Source organism: Diceros bicornis, chromosome 7 (genome assembly GCF_020826845.1).
Source record: "Diceros bicornis minor isolate mBicDic1 chromosome 7, mDicBic1.mat.cur, whole genome shotgun sequence".
NCBI classification, from domain to species: Eukaryota; Metazoa; Chordata; class Mammalia; order Perissodactyla; family Rhinocerotidae; genus Diceros; species Diceros bicornis.
In genome coordinates this window covers 43,549,688-43,565,128 of record NC_080746.1, presented here as the reverse complement: position 1 = coordinate 43,565,128, position 15,441 = coordinate 43,549,688, and the positions used below count along the sequence as shown (strand labels likewise).

The 15,441-nt window shown below is 37.7% G+C and overlaps 1 protein-coding gene across 1 annotated transcript; it reads left to right on the top strand.

The window, feature by feature from the left end:
• The first annotated feature begins 8,095 nt into the window (after positions 1–8,095).
• On the top strand, positions 8,096–14,957 carry LOC131407928 (tripartite motif-containing protein 64-like). Its single transcript, XM_058544522.1, has 6 exons — positions 8,096–8,151; positions 9,512–9,926; positions 10,485–10,580; positions 11,271–11,514; positions 13,241–13,348; positions 14,467–14,957. The coding sequence occupies exons 2-6, from the start codon at positions 9,516–9,518 to the stop codon at positions 14,955–14,957; spliced, it is 1,350 nt and encodes a 449-aa protein (XP_058400505.1). The 5' UTR covers positions 8,096–8,151; positions 9,512–9,515.
• The last annotated feature ends 484 nt before the right edge of the window (positions 14,958–15,441 follow it).

Genomic DNA, 15,441 nt, shown 5'->3' with positions numbered 1-15,441 from the left:
GAGACCATTTATAATGCTCACTTGTTGGTATGGAATTTAGAGAAAGTGGGTTCCAATCCACCCGCTCTTCCTAAGACTACTTGACATTGTTCTGCCAGCTAAGGGTTTGAAAACAAGGTGTCTCCCACATCGATGGGTGGTTTGTCTGATTACATATTGTCTAATAGGGTAGCCACATGTAGATACTGAGCACTTGAAATGTGGCTAGTCTGATTTGAGCTGTGTTCTAAGGGTATAATGTATAGTGGATGTCAAAAACTTAGTATTCTAATAAAGAATGTAAAAGATCTCATTAATATTTTTAATATTAATTATGTGTTAAAATGATGATGTTTTGGAAATATTGGGTTAAAATATATTATTAAAATTCATTTCAACTGTTTTTAATTACTATTTATAATGTGACCACTAGAAAATTAAAACTACATATGTAGCTCAGATTTTATTTCTGTAAAGAATTTTATTATTTAAATATTTAATATGTATTTAATTAAATCTTGCGTGATTAATTCAGGCATATCTTCAAAATTGTTTGTTTGCCCTATCTTCCTAATTATATAATAATCTTCCTGGGAGAGAGGGCTCAGTTATCCTGTTTCGGTTCACCCAAGACACCCGAAACTGTGCTAAGGTGAATGTAAGTGTTTCATATAAGTTAGATGATTGTGTTGAATCAATTGGGAAACAGAGAGTGGAATGAATACTTTATATTTCTTTAAAACTTTTAGGTTATAGATGTAGCTTTAAAAAAACACTCCATTTCAAATTTGTTGATTGACAGCTCACAGTTATGTGTAAATCCAAAGCTCTAAGAAAAAAAAAGAAGAAAAAGATTATGCTGTCCTCTTGGAAACAAATAGGGTACCCTTAGTCCACTTAGAAGAAATGACTGCACTTATTTTATTTTTTAAAGAATAATTTGTTACCTGGTGCTGATTCTCATAACTTGTGGTCTTGAGACTTTAGATATATGAAAGGAAGCTGGATCAGGAAGAATCTAAACAAGAAATAATTCCGGGCATTTAAAACAGAGAGAATGTAATGCAAGGAATTAGTTATTCTGGTGAAGGAAGAGCTGAGAAGCCAAACAAGAGACAGCAAAACAACCCAGAGATTAGCATCATCAGAGAGTCACTACCACCCTCTGCTATGGAGATGGGGAGGTTGTGATATTGCCTCTCCTCAGATCCAGAACCACGGATGGAGGCTGGAATCATGGAGGAGTTGGTGTCTGAAGTAGAGAGGGAGAGGAGAAATATAGTGACTTCTCTCTTCCTCTCACCCTCTAATGTGCTTCCAGTGCCTGCTAGAAGTCAGTTTGTGCAAAAGCTTGGGAGTCTCAGCCTGCAGGGTCAGGCTGCTTGTGATAGAGAGCAAAACAGGGAGAAGGTGAGGGAAGATTCTGAGCACGGACAAGTCCCAGCCTGGCGCAGTCCATCGTTTTTGGCACTCAGCATTTATTCTCCTCTTTCTGCGTAGTTCTTATGCAACTGCATGGATTAAAGAAAAAACAGTGATGGGAATATTTTTAATTGAATAATATTAAGGATGCATTAAAACAAAACTTTTGGGATGTAATTAAAGCAATGCTTAGAGGGAAATTTGTAGCATTAAATGCACACATAATAACAGAAGAAAAGCCTTTCTCAAAGAGGTAGACAAAGAAAATCAAATCCGTGCCAAATAAACTAGGAATAAAATTATAATAACAATTGCAGAAAATACTGACTTTTTAAAAAAAGTATACGGTAGGTAAAATTGAGGATGCCAAAAATTTGCTCTTTAGGAGCCACCCCAGTGGCATGGTGGTTGAGTTCATGTGCTCCACTTTGGAACCTGGGGTTTGCAGGTTCGGATCCCAGGCGCAGACCTACTCATCACTTATCAAGCCATGCTGTGGCAGGCATCCCACACGTAAAGTAGACGAAGATGGACAAGGATGTTAACCCAGAGCCAATCTTCCTCAGCAAAAAGAGAAGGATTGGCAACAAATGTTAGCTCAGGGCTAATCTTCCTCACTGAAAAAAAAAAAGGGCTCGTTAAATGGATCAATTAAATTGATAAAGCCCAGCAAGATTCATCCAAAAAGGTGGGGATGGGGGAATTCAAATCAAAAATATAAGATGAGGAATAAAAAGGCAAGTATGCAGATTTCTTAGATGTTAATAAGGCAATACGAGGATTTTATGAACAATTTTATGCCTATGCACTTGGCAATTTAGAAGATATAAACAAATTCCTTGAAAAACACATCTTAAAAAAGTTGACAGCAGAAATCGAAAATCTGCATGACATGATTTATATTAAAGAGATTGAACCCATAATCTTAAAAAATCTTCTCATAAAGAAAACTCCAATGATCTCATTCAGGGAAATCTTCCAAACATTTAAGAAATAAAACAAATTTAGACAAATTTTTCCAGAATCCAGAAAGAGAAGTGATACTTCCCAATTCACAACTTTGATATCCAAGCCTGACAAGGACATTACAAGAAATGAAATTTATAGTACAGACTCTCACACATAGATGCAACAATTCTAAACAAGATATTAGTTAATCAAATCTAGTGAGAGACAAAGGCTTAATATATCACGTCCAAGTGAGGGTTGTTCTAGAAAGGTAGAGTATTGTAATATTAGAAAGCAGAAGAAATGGAAATCACCACATTAACAGAAAAATATATATATATATAATTATTCCTATGCATGCAGGAGAAAAGCATTTGATATAATTCAATGCCCATTCATGATTTTTAAAAAATTATTAACAAACAAAAATGGGAGTTAAGTTTCCTAATCTCATAAAGGTTATATAGAAAAATTTATAGTAAATATCATATTTAATGGAGAATTTAAAAGCTTTCTCCTAAGAATAGGACTGAAATATGAATGTTTTCTATTATCAATTGTATTCAGCACTATTATAGATGTCCTATTCCATGCAATTAGACAATAAAAAGAAATAAATCTTATAAGATTTGGGGCTGGCCCCGTGGCTTAGCGGTTAAGTGAGAGTGCTCCACTACTGGAGGCCCAGGTTCAGATCCCAGGCGCGCACCGATGCACCGCTTCTCCCGCCATGCTGAGGCCACGTCCCACATACAGCAACTAGAAAGATGTGCAGCTATGACGTACCACTATCTACTGGGGCTTTGGGGGGCAAAAAAAAGGAGGAGAATTGGCACTAGATGTTAGCTCAGAGCCGATCTTCCTCAGCAAAAAGAGTAGGATTAGCACGGATGTTAGCTCAGGGCTGATCTTCCTCACAAAAAATAAATAAATAAATAAATAAGATTTGGGAAAAAATAAAGCTATCATAGGTTGCATTATTAGCATAACATGATTGTGTGATTAGAAAATTTCCTGAAATTTATAATTATTGAAGTTAAGAAGAAATTCAATCAAGCGTATTTCTCTAAACAACAATAAAAAGTGGAAAAGTCTATTTAAAATGTATTTAAAATATTATCAGAAACATCAATTAAGTAAAAATAAATCTAATGAAAGATATACAATTCCATGCATATAAACTATAAAACATTATTGAAAGAAATTAAAGAAATATGAGTAAAAGGAGAGACAGCTCATATTCATGGATTGGAAGACAAAATATAGTAAATATGTCAATTCTCCCCAATAGACCACTCAAATCAGTAATCAAACAAGGTGTGTGTGTGTAATTGAGAAGTTGATTTTTAAATGTATGTCTGTGGCTGGGGCTCTTAGAAGATGTTTTATGCTCTACAGAATAAGGGACAAGCCACACACCAAAGAAGGGTTAGTATTTTCAGCCTTCTCACCTCAATTCTTTCCATACCAAAATGGCACAAATGAAACTGCTACCATATGGTGGGGACAACATTTGTGTAAAAGAGGAGATACATTGTAGCAGGAACAGCATATAAAGATCTGTCTAGAAAGGTCCACGTCAGCTTTCACTCCTTCAAGCGGGGAGCCTGAACAGGATTTAGTAACCCAGCAGCTGCAGTGGACTTCCATTCTCAGTGAGTCACAATTTCATCCATTACTCATTACCTACTACACGAAACTATTTATAGATTTAAAAGGTAGTGAGCTCCTTTTCAACCTCAGAGAAAACTTAAATCTTTAAGACTACTACCAAGTTTTCCCCAAGTCAGAAAGCATCTTTCCCTCCCACTCCACTAAGTTGGGTTTCTTGAGCGCCTCTGAAAAACTAATACTATAAAATGGAATTATTTTAAACTGGATCCCTAGTATGCTGGTTAGAAGCACTTACATCCCAGACATATTAGGAAATACACTGCGATACACTATGTCCTGAAGATAGCTATGCTATAAAATACTTTCAAATGTTCATTTGAAGTCCAGTCCTAACAGAACTTGTAGCTGCTGCATTCAGGTTTTCCTTTCTAGCGTATTGATAATCCAGGTTAATAACCGGCTTCAGAGTCTGAGTGTGTTCCAACACTTCTAGTCAAAAGTTGTTCGTACTAATTGAAAAGCAGATGACTGGGTGAGCCTGATTTGGACTGTTTTTCCTAAGTAAGTGTTCACATCTATTTCTAGTTGCCCAGGTAGTACTGACAGCAGGTTTATACCTTCTTGTTCACCTTCTGGTAAAAAGACTCACCAACTCTTCCCACCAACCACACTGATGTCAACCTGGAATTCATCAGTATTTGCCAGTAGCCAAGTTGAGCTGTGCCACTCAGGATTTTGAGGTACCAGAATTTGGTGGGATCCTGGCACCAGTCATGTCAAAATTCACACTGCAGTCCAGACAGATGTGTTACTGCTTATGCTCAGGCTTCTCACAGCAGCCCCCACCTGTCCCAGGCCTGTCATGTGAGATGAATGAACTGAAAGTCCTTTCTAACCTACCTGCTGCAAGCTGATCTTCCATGGCAATCTATAGGCATGATAGATTACTAGTGTTCTTTTGAAAATATTATTTGGTCCATCTGTTTTTTATTTCTAAAATGCGTGATATTAGTATTTCCTTAGCCTAACAAAAGATACTTTTTTTTCAACTATCCGTTTTTAGATTTATGTTCATATTAGGGTTTTATCAAGCTAAGCCCATAAACCTTGGTGAATTCACATCTGGCAAATGTTCTAGAATTAGCACATGGCAGAGGAGTAGATATTTCCTGCTTTTTGCAGGCTCAGTGTTGGCCACAGCAGAGACTCAAGCCCTTTTCTATTTACACTTTTTTTTTAAAGGTAATTTAATTAATTAATTAATTTTTTTGCTGGGAAAGATTCGCCCTAGGCTAACATCTGTTGCCAAGCTTCCTCTTTTTTTTTTTCCCATCCCCAAAGCCCCAGTATATAGTTGTACATTCCAGGTGTAAGTCCTTCTAGTCCTTCTATGTGAGCCGTTGCCATAGCATGGCTATTGACAGAGGAGTGGTGTGGTTCCACAGCTGAAAACCAAACCCAGGCCGCTGAAGCAGAGTGCGTCGAACTTGAACCCCTAGGCCATGAGGCTGGCTCTTTTTTTTTTGCGCTTTTAATCTATGTTTTTCAGGGGGTTTTCCCATGGAAAGACGAAGCGGGGAAGAATCTCAGGTTCAGTCAGCTGCTCTTTATTTCTTCTCCAGGTCGTACACAGCAGATTCTTCTTCCTTACTAGGGATGTTATGGATTTTTATTTCTCTATATACACATTCGTCTTCCCTACTAAACTATAAGCAGGTTCTTGGGGTTTTGTCTTACTTACCTTTGAAGACTGAGTTTGGGGGAGGGGAATCGAAAAGTTACTATAGTACCTAGTAAAACTTAGAAGGATAGCAACCGCTTAATTACTGTACTTATTATTTGAAGTAAGAATGAGATCACAGAGCCTGGTTTACATGACTTTTCAACGCTGTGTGAAATGATCACAAATCCAGGAAATAACAGTGCAGGCAAACGTTGGACAAGTCCCTCTAAGGGAGAGCACCATTTAACAGCACCACAGGGGGCATCCTAGACACCTAACCATTTAATTTTTACTGAAAATTGAGAATACTAGAAACTTCTCCCTCTACATACTTGTGTAGATAATATGCAACATGTTAAGAAATGTTTGAGGCAACTTTCCCAGAATTAAATTTCTGGAAAAGTCCTCATATACATATCTATATACACCTTATTAGTATATATACTAATTCCTTTCCTTAATCTCCTTAGTATATATTTTTGAGGTATAATTGCTGGTCAAATGATGCTTCTGAAGCTTATATTAATTTACCCTCTTAAACATTGAGTAATAAGGCAACCTCTGTCTAGGATATGCTGGTTTAATGGCTTCTTTTATCACTTTTTTTTTAATTTGATAATTTCTAAAAGATGACTTTTATTTAGATTTTTCACGTTTTAAATTTCTAGCAAGGTTAGAATATTTTCATATGTTTATAAAACCAAACATTAGATGATTTAGTGAAACAACTTGTATGTAAGCCTTGGTGATTTGTTAAACTGTGATAGGTGCCCACAAAATACAGATAGTACAGCACCTCTTTTAAAAATAATTTTCTGGGGCTGGCCCGGGGGCACAGCGGTTAAGTGCATGTGCTCCACTTAGGCAGCCCGGGGTTGCAGGTTCGGATCCTGGGCGTGCACGGACACATGGCTTGCCAAGCCATGCTGTGGCAGTGTCCCATATAAAGTAGAGGAATATGGACATGGATGAAAAATAATTTACTAGAGCATATATAGCATGGTGATTATAGTTAAGACTGTATTGCATATTTGAAAGTATCTAAGAGAGTAGATCTTAAAAGATCTCATCATAAGACAAAAAATTTGTAACTACGTATGGCGACGGATATAGACATATTTTGGTGATTATTTCACAATACATACCAATATTGAATCATTATGTCATACATCTAAAACTAATATAATGTTATGTATCAATTACACCTCAATAAAAAAGTAACTCTGTATATTAAAGATAGTTATACACATAATTATTGTGTAAATAATCATATTATATCATATTTTAATATAAATACATATTCATATAAATATCATATATGTGTGTTTTTATATATATAATATTTTTATATATATAAAGTATTTGGTTTAAAATTATTCACCAAGGTATATGAATCTAAAAAATAGATTTTATGTTTACATAAAGCAGTCATTACAAAATAGTCATAAAATATTGAAAGTAAGAAAAATACTAGCATAGGTTATTTCACCAATTGTTATATATACAATTATTTAAAAACACAATTGAGTGCCTAGGTGCACATTTTTGAATGAGAAAGTTACAAAGTGCAGATGTGTTGAGTATTCCATTTAATATTTTATTGTTGGACATAATCAGATAAACAATGGCTCAAGACTTAATTAGCAATTATAAATTTAAAAAGTAGAGTAAGAAAACAATTTTAGAGCCAGCCCTGATGGCCTAGTGGTTAAAGTTCAGTATGCTCTGCTTCGGCAGCCTGGGTTCAGTTCCCGTGCATGGAACCACACCACTCGTCTGTCAGTAGCCACGCTGTGGCAGCAGCTCACACAGAAGAACCAGAAGAACTTAAGACTACACGCAACTATGTACCGGGGCTTTGTTGGCGGGGGAAGGAAGAAAAAAACAGGAGGAAGTTTGGCAACAGATGTCAGCTTGGGGCGAATCTTGAATCTTCTCCTGCAAAAAAACAAAAATTCAAATTATTGTTCAGCTACGCAGTGTGTACATACACCTACACATCCTTCTTTTTAAAAAAAAAAGAATTTTAAAAATTGTGAGATCAATGTTTGTAGAATAAAAAAAATTTAATGAAATAATTGCTTCAGTTAAAATGTCTTTTTGAATAATTTGCGTGAGGTCAACTTTTTTGCATCTTAGCCCAAAACAAGTCTAAGTTTTGTTATGGTGTAGCCCTCAAGTGTGTTCTATACGCGTAAACCTAATCAGCCATTTTTATACCTTTGGGTGTAACCTAATCAGCCATTTCCTCTTCTATTTGAAGATAGTAGCCAATCTCAAAAAGGAGGTGTGGCCTTAGGTGAGTCTAATCATTTAAAAAGCACATTTGTCCAGGGACCACTTCCTCTCCAGAGTAGACTGAAGCTGCAGCTGCCAGGCTGCAGAGTGCACAGAGTTCCTGCTGACTGTGGTATAGACACCTCTTCCAGAACTTCTAGAGGTGAGACCACTCATAGTAGACTCTGGTGAGTATGGAATTTAGAGCAAATATCTCCATGCCTACTTTCTCTAAAACAATGCACCTTCTGGCCTGCTTGAGTCTTGTCCAAGAAAACAAGTAGCTTTCCTAGTAATTTAAAATGACATCGATATTTAAAATACGTGTAACTAGAACATTTGTAATGTATTGATATTTATTATATTAAATTATTTGATTATTTTTTATTCTATTTCCTCATGTGTTAACAGAGTTTTTACATCTTAAAAGATATTTCGGCAGTTTTTATGCAATTATGGAACCCAAAAAGCACTTAAAATGTTCCACATAATGTATGCATGTAATAGTCTTTATACACATCAAAAGTTAAATGTGTTGAATTAATTAGAAAACCCTTGTTGTAAAGATTCTACTTGCTATCTATTTAAAGCCTTTAGTTTGCAGACTAGATTTGAAAAATGTTCAAAATAGATCCAACCAACTGGTAAGGAGTCCCAAGAATGGCATTGGTCATCATGGGGAATTATCAGAAACAAAGATGAATCGGTCATGCTCCCATTAACTGCATCTTTGGATTTTCCAGTGTAGAGAGGAAATCCCAGTATTTATTCTCCTTTTTTCTGGTTTTAATAAACAGCTGATTAATTGTTGCTTATTATCACTGTAGCTTGAGCCTTCACCAGTTCAAAATGTGAAGGTGTTCTGATGGTCAGAACTGACTCTGAAAAAATTGTTTTCCTGAACTAGGAATAACAAACAATTTTTACATTTTATTTCTCGAAAGCAGGAGTTTTATTATTAACATTGGAAGCGTAAATTCAACCATTTATATTTTCAGGAGTTCAAAGTTGAAGCCAATACTGATTAAATTAAGCCAGCTTAGATTAAACCGAATCAACATTATTTGTCTTTAGAATAAAGTACATCTGTCTGTTCGGAGTCAGGCTGCACACAGACTGTTAGCATAGAGACCAAGCATGTGCAAGTGTGTGTCACAGTCTTGGAGTCATGGAGAGAGAGATTGAGATTCTCTATGGGATTCTGGAAGAATCAGCTAATGAAAGAAACTCTGGAATCATCCTAACTTTTACCCTCTGTTCAAATCTTTAAGCTTGTCCAAATAATTTAGGTATGATTGATAAAATTGTTTATTTCCAACAAAAAGGGTGATGAGGACCCTCTTGTCTCATTTTCTCCTTTGTATCATAGCATAAACCCAACGTGTCTGTATTCGCCGTGTCTGGGTTTGTACTGAGGGGATGTGAATAGGTAGATTAGACAGAGCTCAAGCAGACAAGCCTTTGTCCAGAGGCTTTTTTTTTTTTCTTCTTTAGGGCCCAATAATGACTTTTTCTCTCTTCTTCTTTTATTTATTTATTAATTTTTAGAAACATGGATTCAGACGCCTTGCAAACCTTCCAGAATGAACTCATCTGTTCCATCTGTTTGAACTACTTCATAGACCCCGTCACCATAGACTGTGGGCACAGCTTTTGCAGTCCCTGCTTGTGCCTCTGCTGGGAGGAAGCCCAAACTCCAATGCGCTGCCCTGAGTGCAGGGGAATATCAGAGAAGCCAGATTTCAGAACGAATATTGTACTCAAGAGGCTGGCTTCCCTTGCCAGACAGACCCGAGCCGACCAGGTCAAGAGCTCTGAGGAGCAGATGTGTGTGGCACACAGAGAAGCAAAGGGGCTCTTCTGTGAGGTTGACAAGAATCTGCTCTGCGGGTCCTGCTCTGAATCCCCAGAGCATGAGGGTCACAGCCACAGTCCAGTACAATGGGCCGCTGAGGGATACAGGGTAGGTATTGCCTCTACGGCAATTTGGAATCTAGAGGCTCCTAAATTAGAGAGAAAGCTGAGGACGATGATAATGAAGTTGATGCGAATGGAGATGGTGGAGGAGGTGATTTTTCAATGTAAATTCCAAGATATAAGTGTATCCTTTCAATGTTGTTAACCAGATTTGACACTATAATCATAGATGTGTAGAGCCTTTACCAAGGGAGGTTTCCTTAGAAACATTGCCCAAACATGCGGAATTGCTGCAATGGTGAGGCCAGTGCAATTCTGAGGCAAGCTTGACATCTTCATAGTCAGCTTATATAAAAGTCTGAATGCCAATTTCTCAGGAAATGGATTATATTATCTGTAGGGTATCCCTAACCCTCTATTATATGTTTCTGTTACCTCTGATATCCCAAATATTAGAATCAAATTAGATTAATGCAGAAACATCCAACCGTCCCATTCTAACTCAAAATTGCTGTTTTCTCAGCCACTGCCTTTTTCCATAAATAAAGGGATGAAATGTACAATATCATCATCTGTGTCGCTAAAGCTCATGGTTATTTTGCAGGAGAAACTTCTAAAGAGAATGGGCTCTTTATGGAAAGTGACTCAAGAAATGCAAGATAATCTGAATGAGGAAACTACCAAAACCCAGATTTTAGAGGTAAGAATGAAAATGTTCTATTTGTTTTTATGCAGATTAACACAATGGTGGCTTAGAGTTTTAGCTAAATTCAACTTACCAGGTAAAGGGTAGTAGTTTCTTCCCAGGAAAAAGTAGTGGTTTCAAATGGTATATCAGTAACCACAAATATACGGGCAAACACAAGCTTGTGCAAAGAATGAGAGTATATCGGATATCCAGGGCATGAAATGTATTCACAGTCAAACTTTGAAAGTTCAGATAAACCTTCTCAGACACTGAGTGTAAGACAACATTGCACTAAGTTTGGCTGGGAAGGAGAGGAGAAAAATAAGAGTAGTAACTAGAGGAAACAGAGAGAATTTTAAAAAAATCTGTATAAAATGGTGTACACCTAAATATTTTTAAATATGTAGAAAAATCAGGCAAAAGAGCAAGAGAAAAGGAAGATTCAGGTAAGAGCAAATAATTGATGGAGCATTACAGAGAGAGAGCCTGGGACCCCTTAGAGGGCTTGATTTAGACAGGAAAAGAGACTAGGAACATAGAGAAAGGATGGATAGAGAGGACTAGCAAATATTTAAGACACTTTGTGATGTGAGGCAGAAAGTTTACCAAGTTATTTCTTGATGATGCTAAGGAAATATGGAAGATTGAAGATTTCTGTTGAGAGTGTGGATACGTAATCCTTTTAATCCACTATCTCTGCAGGACTACGTGGCCTTAAGGAAGATGATGATCAAAGTTCAATATCACAAGATGCATCTATTTCTCCGTGAGGAGGAGCAACTCCAGCTGGAGACACTGGAGAAGGAAGCAAAGGAGATTTTCCGACAACTCAAGGAAAGTGAATTCAGAATGACCCAACAGAAAGAAAGCCTGAAAGAAATGTACAGAGAGCTGACTGAGATGTGCCACAAGCCTGACGTGGAGCTGCTCCAGGTGAGAAGGAAGGGTCCATCCTCAGAGACTGGAATCCTTTTCTGGACAATGTTGCCATGACATTGAAATGTTACCTGCATTTACCATTCCTCTCAGCTAAGTGATAACGCTCCTTGACTCCCATCATTATGTTTGTCCAACCACATATTTCCTCATATCATGGTAATCTTTGGGAGACTTTTGGCGTTTTGGTAACTAACATAGGACAAAATTATTTCAGTGTAATCAGGAGTACTATCCGTGCAGACACATTACCCCAAATCAGCAAAACTCTGTGACCAGGGGAAGGTTAACTTTGTTGGGATAATTCTCAATTTATGTTCTCCTAGTCCATTGACACTCTCAGCTATCCCACACAAAAGCCACTTGCTGAAGACATTGAGGTTTGGCCCCTTGCCCAGGCAAGACTTGTAGAATTTGGTAATCAATTTCAATGCACTCTATAGTTATTATTTTTTATATGTTTCTCTGTTTTGCTGTAATTCTTATCATAATTGGTCAGATCTCTCCTTGGGAATAAGACTGGGCAATGAGTGACACTGGAAACCTAGATCTTGTTGCATCACTACACAGCCTCTTCCTGACCTCCCTGCTTCCTCAGTGCACTCTGTTTTAGTTTAGGCTCTGTTATTAAGACAGCCTCTGACGTTCCTTAGAGGGGAGTAAGAAAAAATACATTATTAAAACAAGAAAACAAGAATACTAGAGAAGATGCAAAAGGTCAGAACTCTGATGATTAACAGTATCTTTTTTTTTTCCTTGCAGGACTTGGGAAATGTACTGGAAAGGTGAGTTTACACCAATGATTTCTGATTTCTGAGCAAGTCGTTCTCTCATTGATGAAATGAACATATGTTTTGAGCTATTAACAGCATCCTCTGTGGCTATTTTCTATTTTGTTTCAAAAGACACCCCGAGGCCTTCTGCTTCTTGGTCTCAAAGCTTCCTTCTTATGTGGCTGAATTCAAATATACCTAAAACCATCTGACATTCTGGGCTTTGTTTCACCCACTCTCCCCCTCCACCCCCCATCTTCTCTAGCCTCATCACAAATAAACCTTACTGAAGGGATTTTTCTAAGGTATCACAGAGGAGGCACCTACCCTAGAGAGCTGTAAGGTGAAAAAGACAGGAAAGAAAGAGATGCTCTAAGAATGGGAAGAGGAGGATGTGATTTTGTTCCCAGAAGCAGCAATGACCCAGCCTGTTCCATCACAGCATGCCCCTGCTGTAGGCTGGACCTCAGAGGGAGTGGCTTCCTGGTGCCCAGTGGGAAGTCAGGCCCTCAGGACCAGGGCTGCCAGGCTAGAGTTGGATTCCGTTGCTTGGTAGAAAAGAGCAAAGCTGTCTGGCTCAGTGGACTCTTCCCTATTAGACACTGAGTGTATCATCAGTGACTACTGGTGGACTGAAGTCCCAAAGGCTTTGCCTGAATTTTCTGCTCTCTATGAGATACCCAGGATCTTTGCATTACCTGAAGTGGAGCAGAGGGAGGGCATGATCCTCAATAGTTTTAGAAACGGAATAATATCTGAGAAGAATGCGAAGCTGGAATTTGATATAATTTAAATTTAGAAAAAAGTAAGGTAACGTTTCTTATATCCCCAAGACTGTAGAATATAATGTACACCCATTTAACCAAAAATGGGAGAATTCTGATCAAATACCTTGGATTAAAAACTGCTTCTTTTGTAATGGTTGTGTGATTAACCTCTGCCCTGGAAGTGTAACTGATGTCATTGTTTGCAGGAGCGAATTTGTGCAGACGCAAAAGCCTCAGCCAGTGAACCCAGAGCTCACTTCATGGCGCATTACTGGACTCCTAGACATGCTGAACAGCTTCAGAGGTGAGAGTCAGCTCTTTACAATCAGCTTCAATTTCTTTAGTGGTTCTTGGAAATGAGACTTTTTCCATTTTAATTTTTTTTTCCTGATTTGAAGGAAGGACAGGACTTTCCATTTTTCTCCCTGTAGAGTCATATTACAATGATCAAGACTGAACTTTGCAACTTATAGTTTACTGAAAATGCAAAGTAAGATACGTATTTTCAGTTACATCTGACACAGGCAGAGCAAGAGAAGGGCAATCATGTTGGTCATGCAGTTATGAAGAGACAGAGTATTTAGTTCTCAGAGCAGCAATAAATATTGTATGTTTATTCAGTTTACTCCACTTTTGAAAGATTAAATTTGGCATTAGTGGCTTTTAATTTGCTCTAGATTATAAGTACATTTATCATGCGTTGTACAAAGAATATTTATTATTATAAAATCAGAAATTTTTGACAAAAAAGACTAAAATTGTCAAAGCAGAAAAATTTTAATGCTATTAGATCAATCTCAAAACAACTGAAAGGCAAGGGATTTGTGAATGTGGCCCAACCATATTATGCCCATAGTGGAGAGTAGGTCTAGACAGCAGAGGGCTGAAATCAGGACAGACTGAATCCGGGGTCTGAACTGACAATGTAAAGCCAGAACAGTCTTTCCAGAAGCTTCTAAACTATGCATATGTGGATTTCCATCAAATTTTTTGACATTTGAAAATGTAACAGGTACAGCTTGTATCCCAATAAAAACTCACATAACAGCCAAGTGCTATCTATTTGTTAAGTAGTATTAAAGACAAACAACACAAGAAAAGTTTTCTAAAGTAAAGAAAAGTTTTAGGGATGTCCTGAAATAAACTATCCATAGATTGACATGAAATCACTGCTTTAAACAGTTCATGATATGTTTGGATTTTTATTTATTTTTTCTTTTTCTGTAAGATTTGGAGGAGTTTTGTGTGCCCTAGTGGCAGTAATAACTCTTGCTCTTCACAGATAAGGCAGTCTGAACTCTCATTTCTCTCTCTATTTTTAATTTTCTTGGCGGAGGGGCAAATACCTATTGGGTAGAGAGCCGCTGCCCCTCAGGACACGGAAATGCCATTCGCTGACCTGGTTTTTGCCTCTTTCTGCAGAGGATGACGTTCTGAGTCAGGACACGACCAGTCACTATATGAGCCTTTCTGAGGACGTTACAAGTGCGATATTTGGAGAAGGCCATCACGGCGTGTCCAGAGAGCCCCCGGGAGCGGCAAGTTTTGCGGTGTGGGGAGCTCAGGCCTTCACCTCCGGCAAGCATTACTGGGAGGTGGATGTGACACACTCCTCAAGCTGGATTCTGGGAGTCTGTAAAGATTCCTTGACCAGCGATACGAATGTTGTTGATGATGAGGAAGCATTTCTGCTATTTTCTTTGAAGACGAACAATCATTACGGTCTCTCTACCAACTCCCCACCCGTAATTCAGTACGTGAAAAGGCCTCTGGGTAGGATTGGAGTGTTTCTGGATTATGACAGTGGCACTGTGAGCTTCTATGACGTTTGCAAAGGTTCCCTCATATATAGTTTCCTTCCTGCCTCCTTCTCTTCCCCTCTGAAGCCTTTCCTTTGCTTTGGTTCCCCGTGAAAAGTCACATTTCATGACCGTTTATCTCATGAAATTCCATGTGTGAGGAAAATCCTGTACTTAAGCCTTTTTGTGTGAGGCAACCTGAGTGTCTAGAGCACATTGTAACTTAAGGGAACATAGTTATTGTATGTTTATGAAATGACATGACCATGTTGAATGCATAAAATTTGTTTATTAAATTTTATTTTAATAAAAATTGTTTATTATGGACCATTTCCTAGAATACAATGAATGGCTGTTTCTTCTTTTTTCAATAGCAGTTTTATTAAGATAAAAGTTACATACCATAAAAGTCACCTCTTTAAAGTTTCTAGTTCAGGGGTTTTTAGTAATATCCAAAGAGTTGTGCATATCTTAACTATCATAACGAAATCCAGTATATTTCCATCACCCCAAAAAGAAGCCAATACCCATTAACATTTACTTCCCATTCACCCTCCGCTATCCCCAGTCAACCCATAATCTACTTTCAGTCCTTATG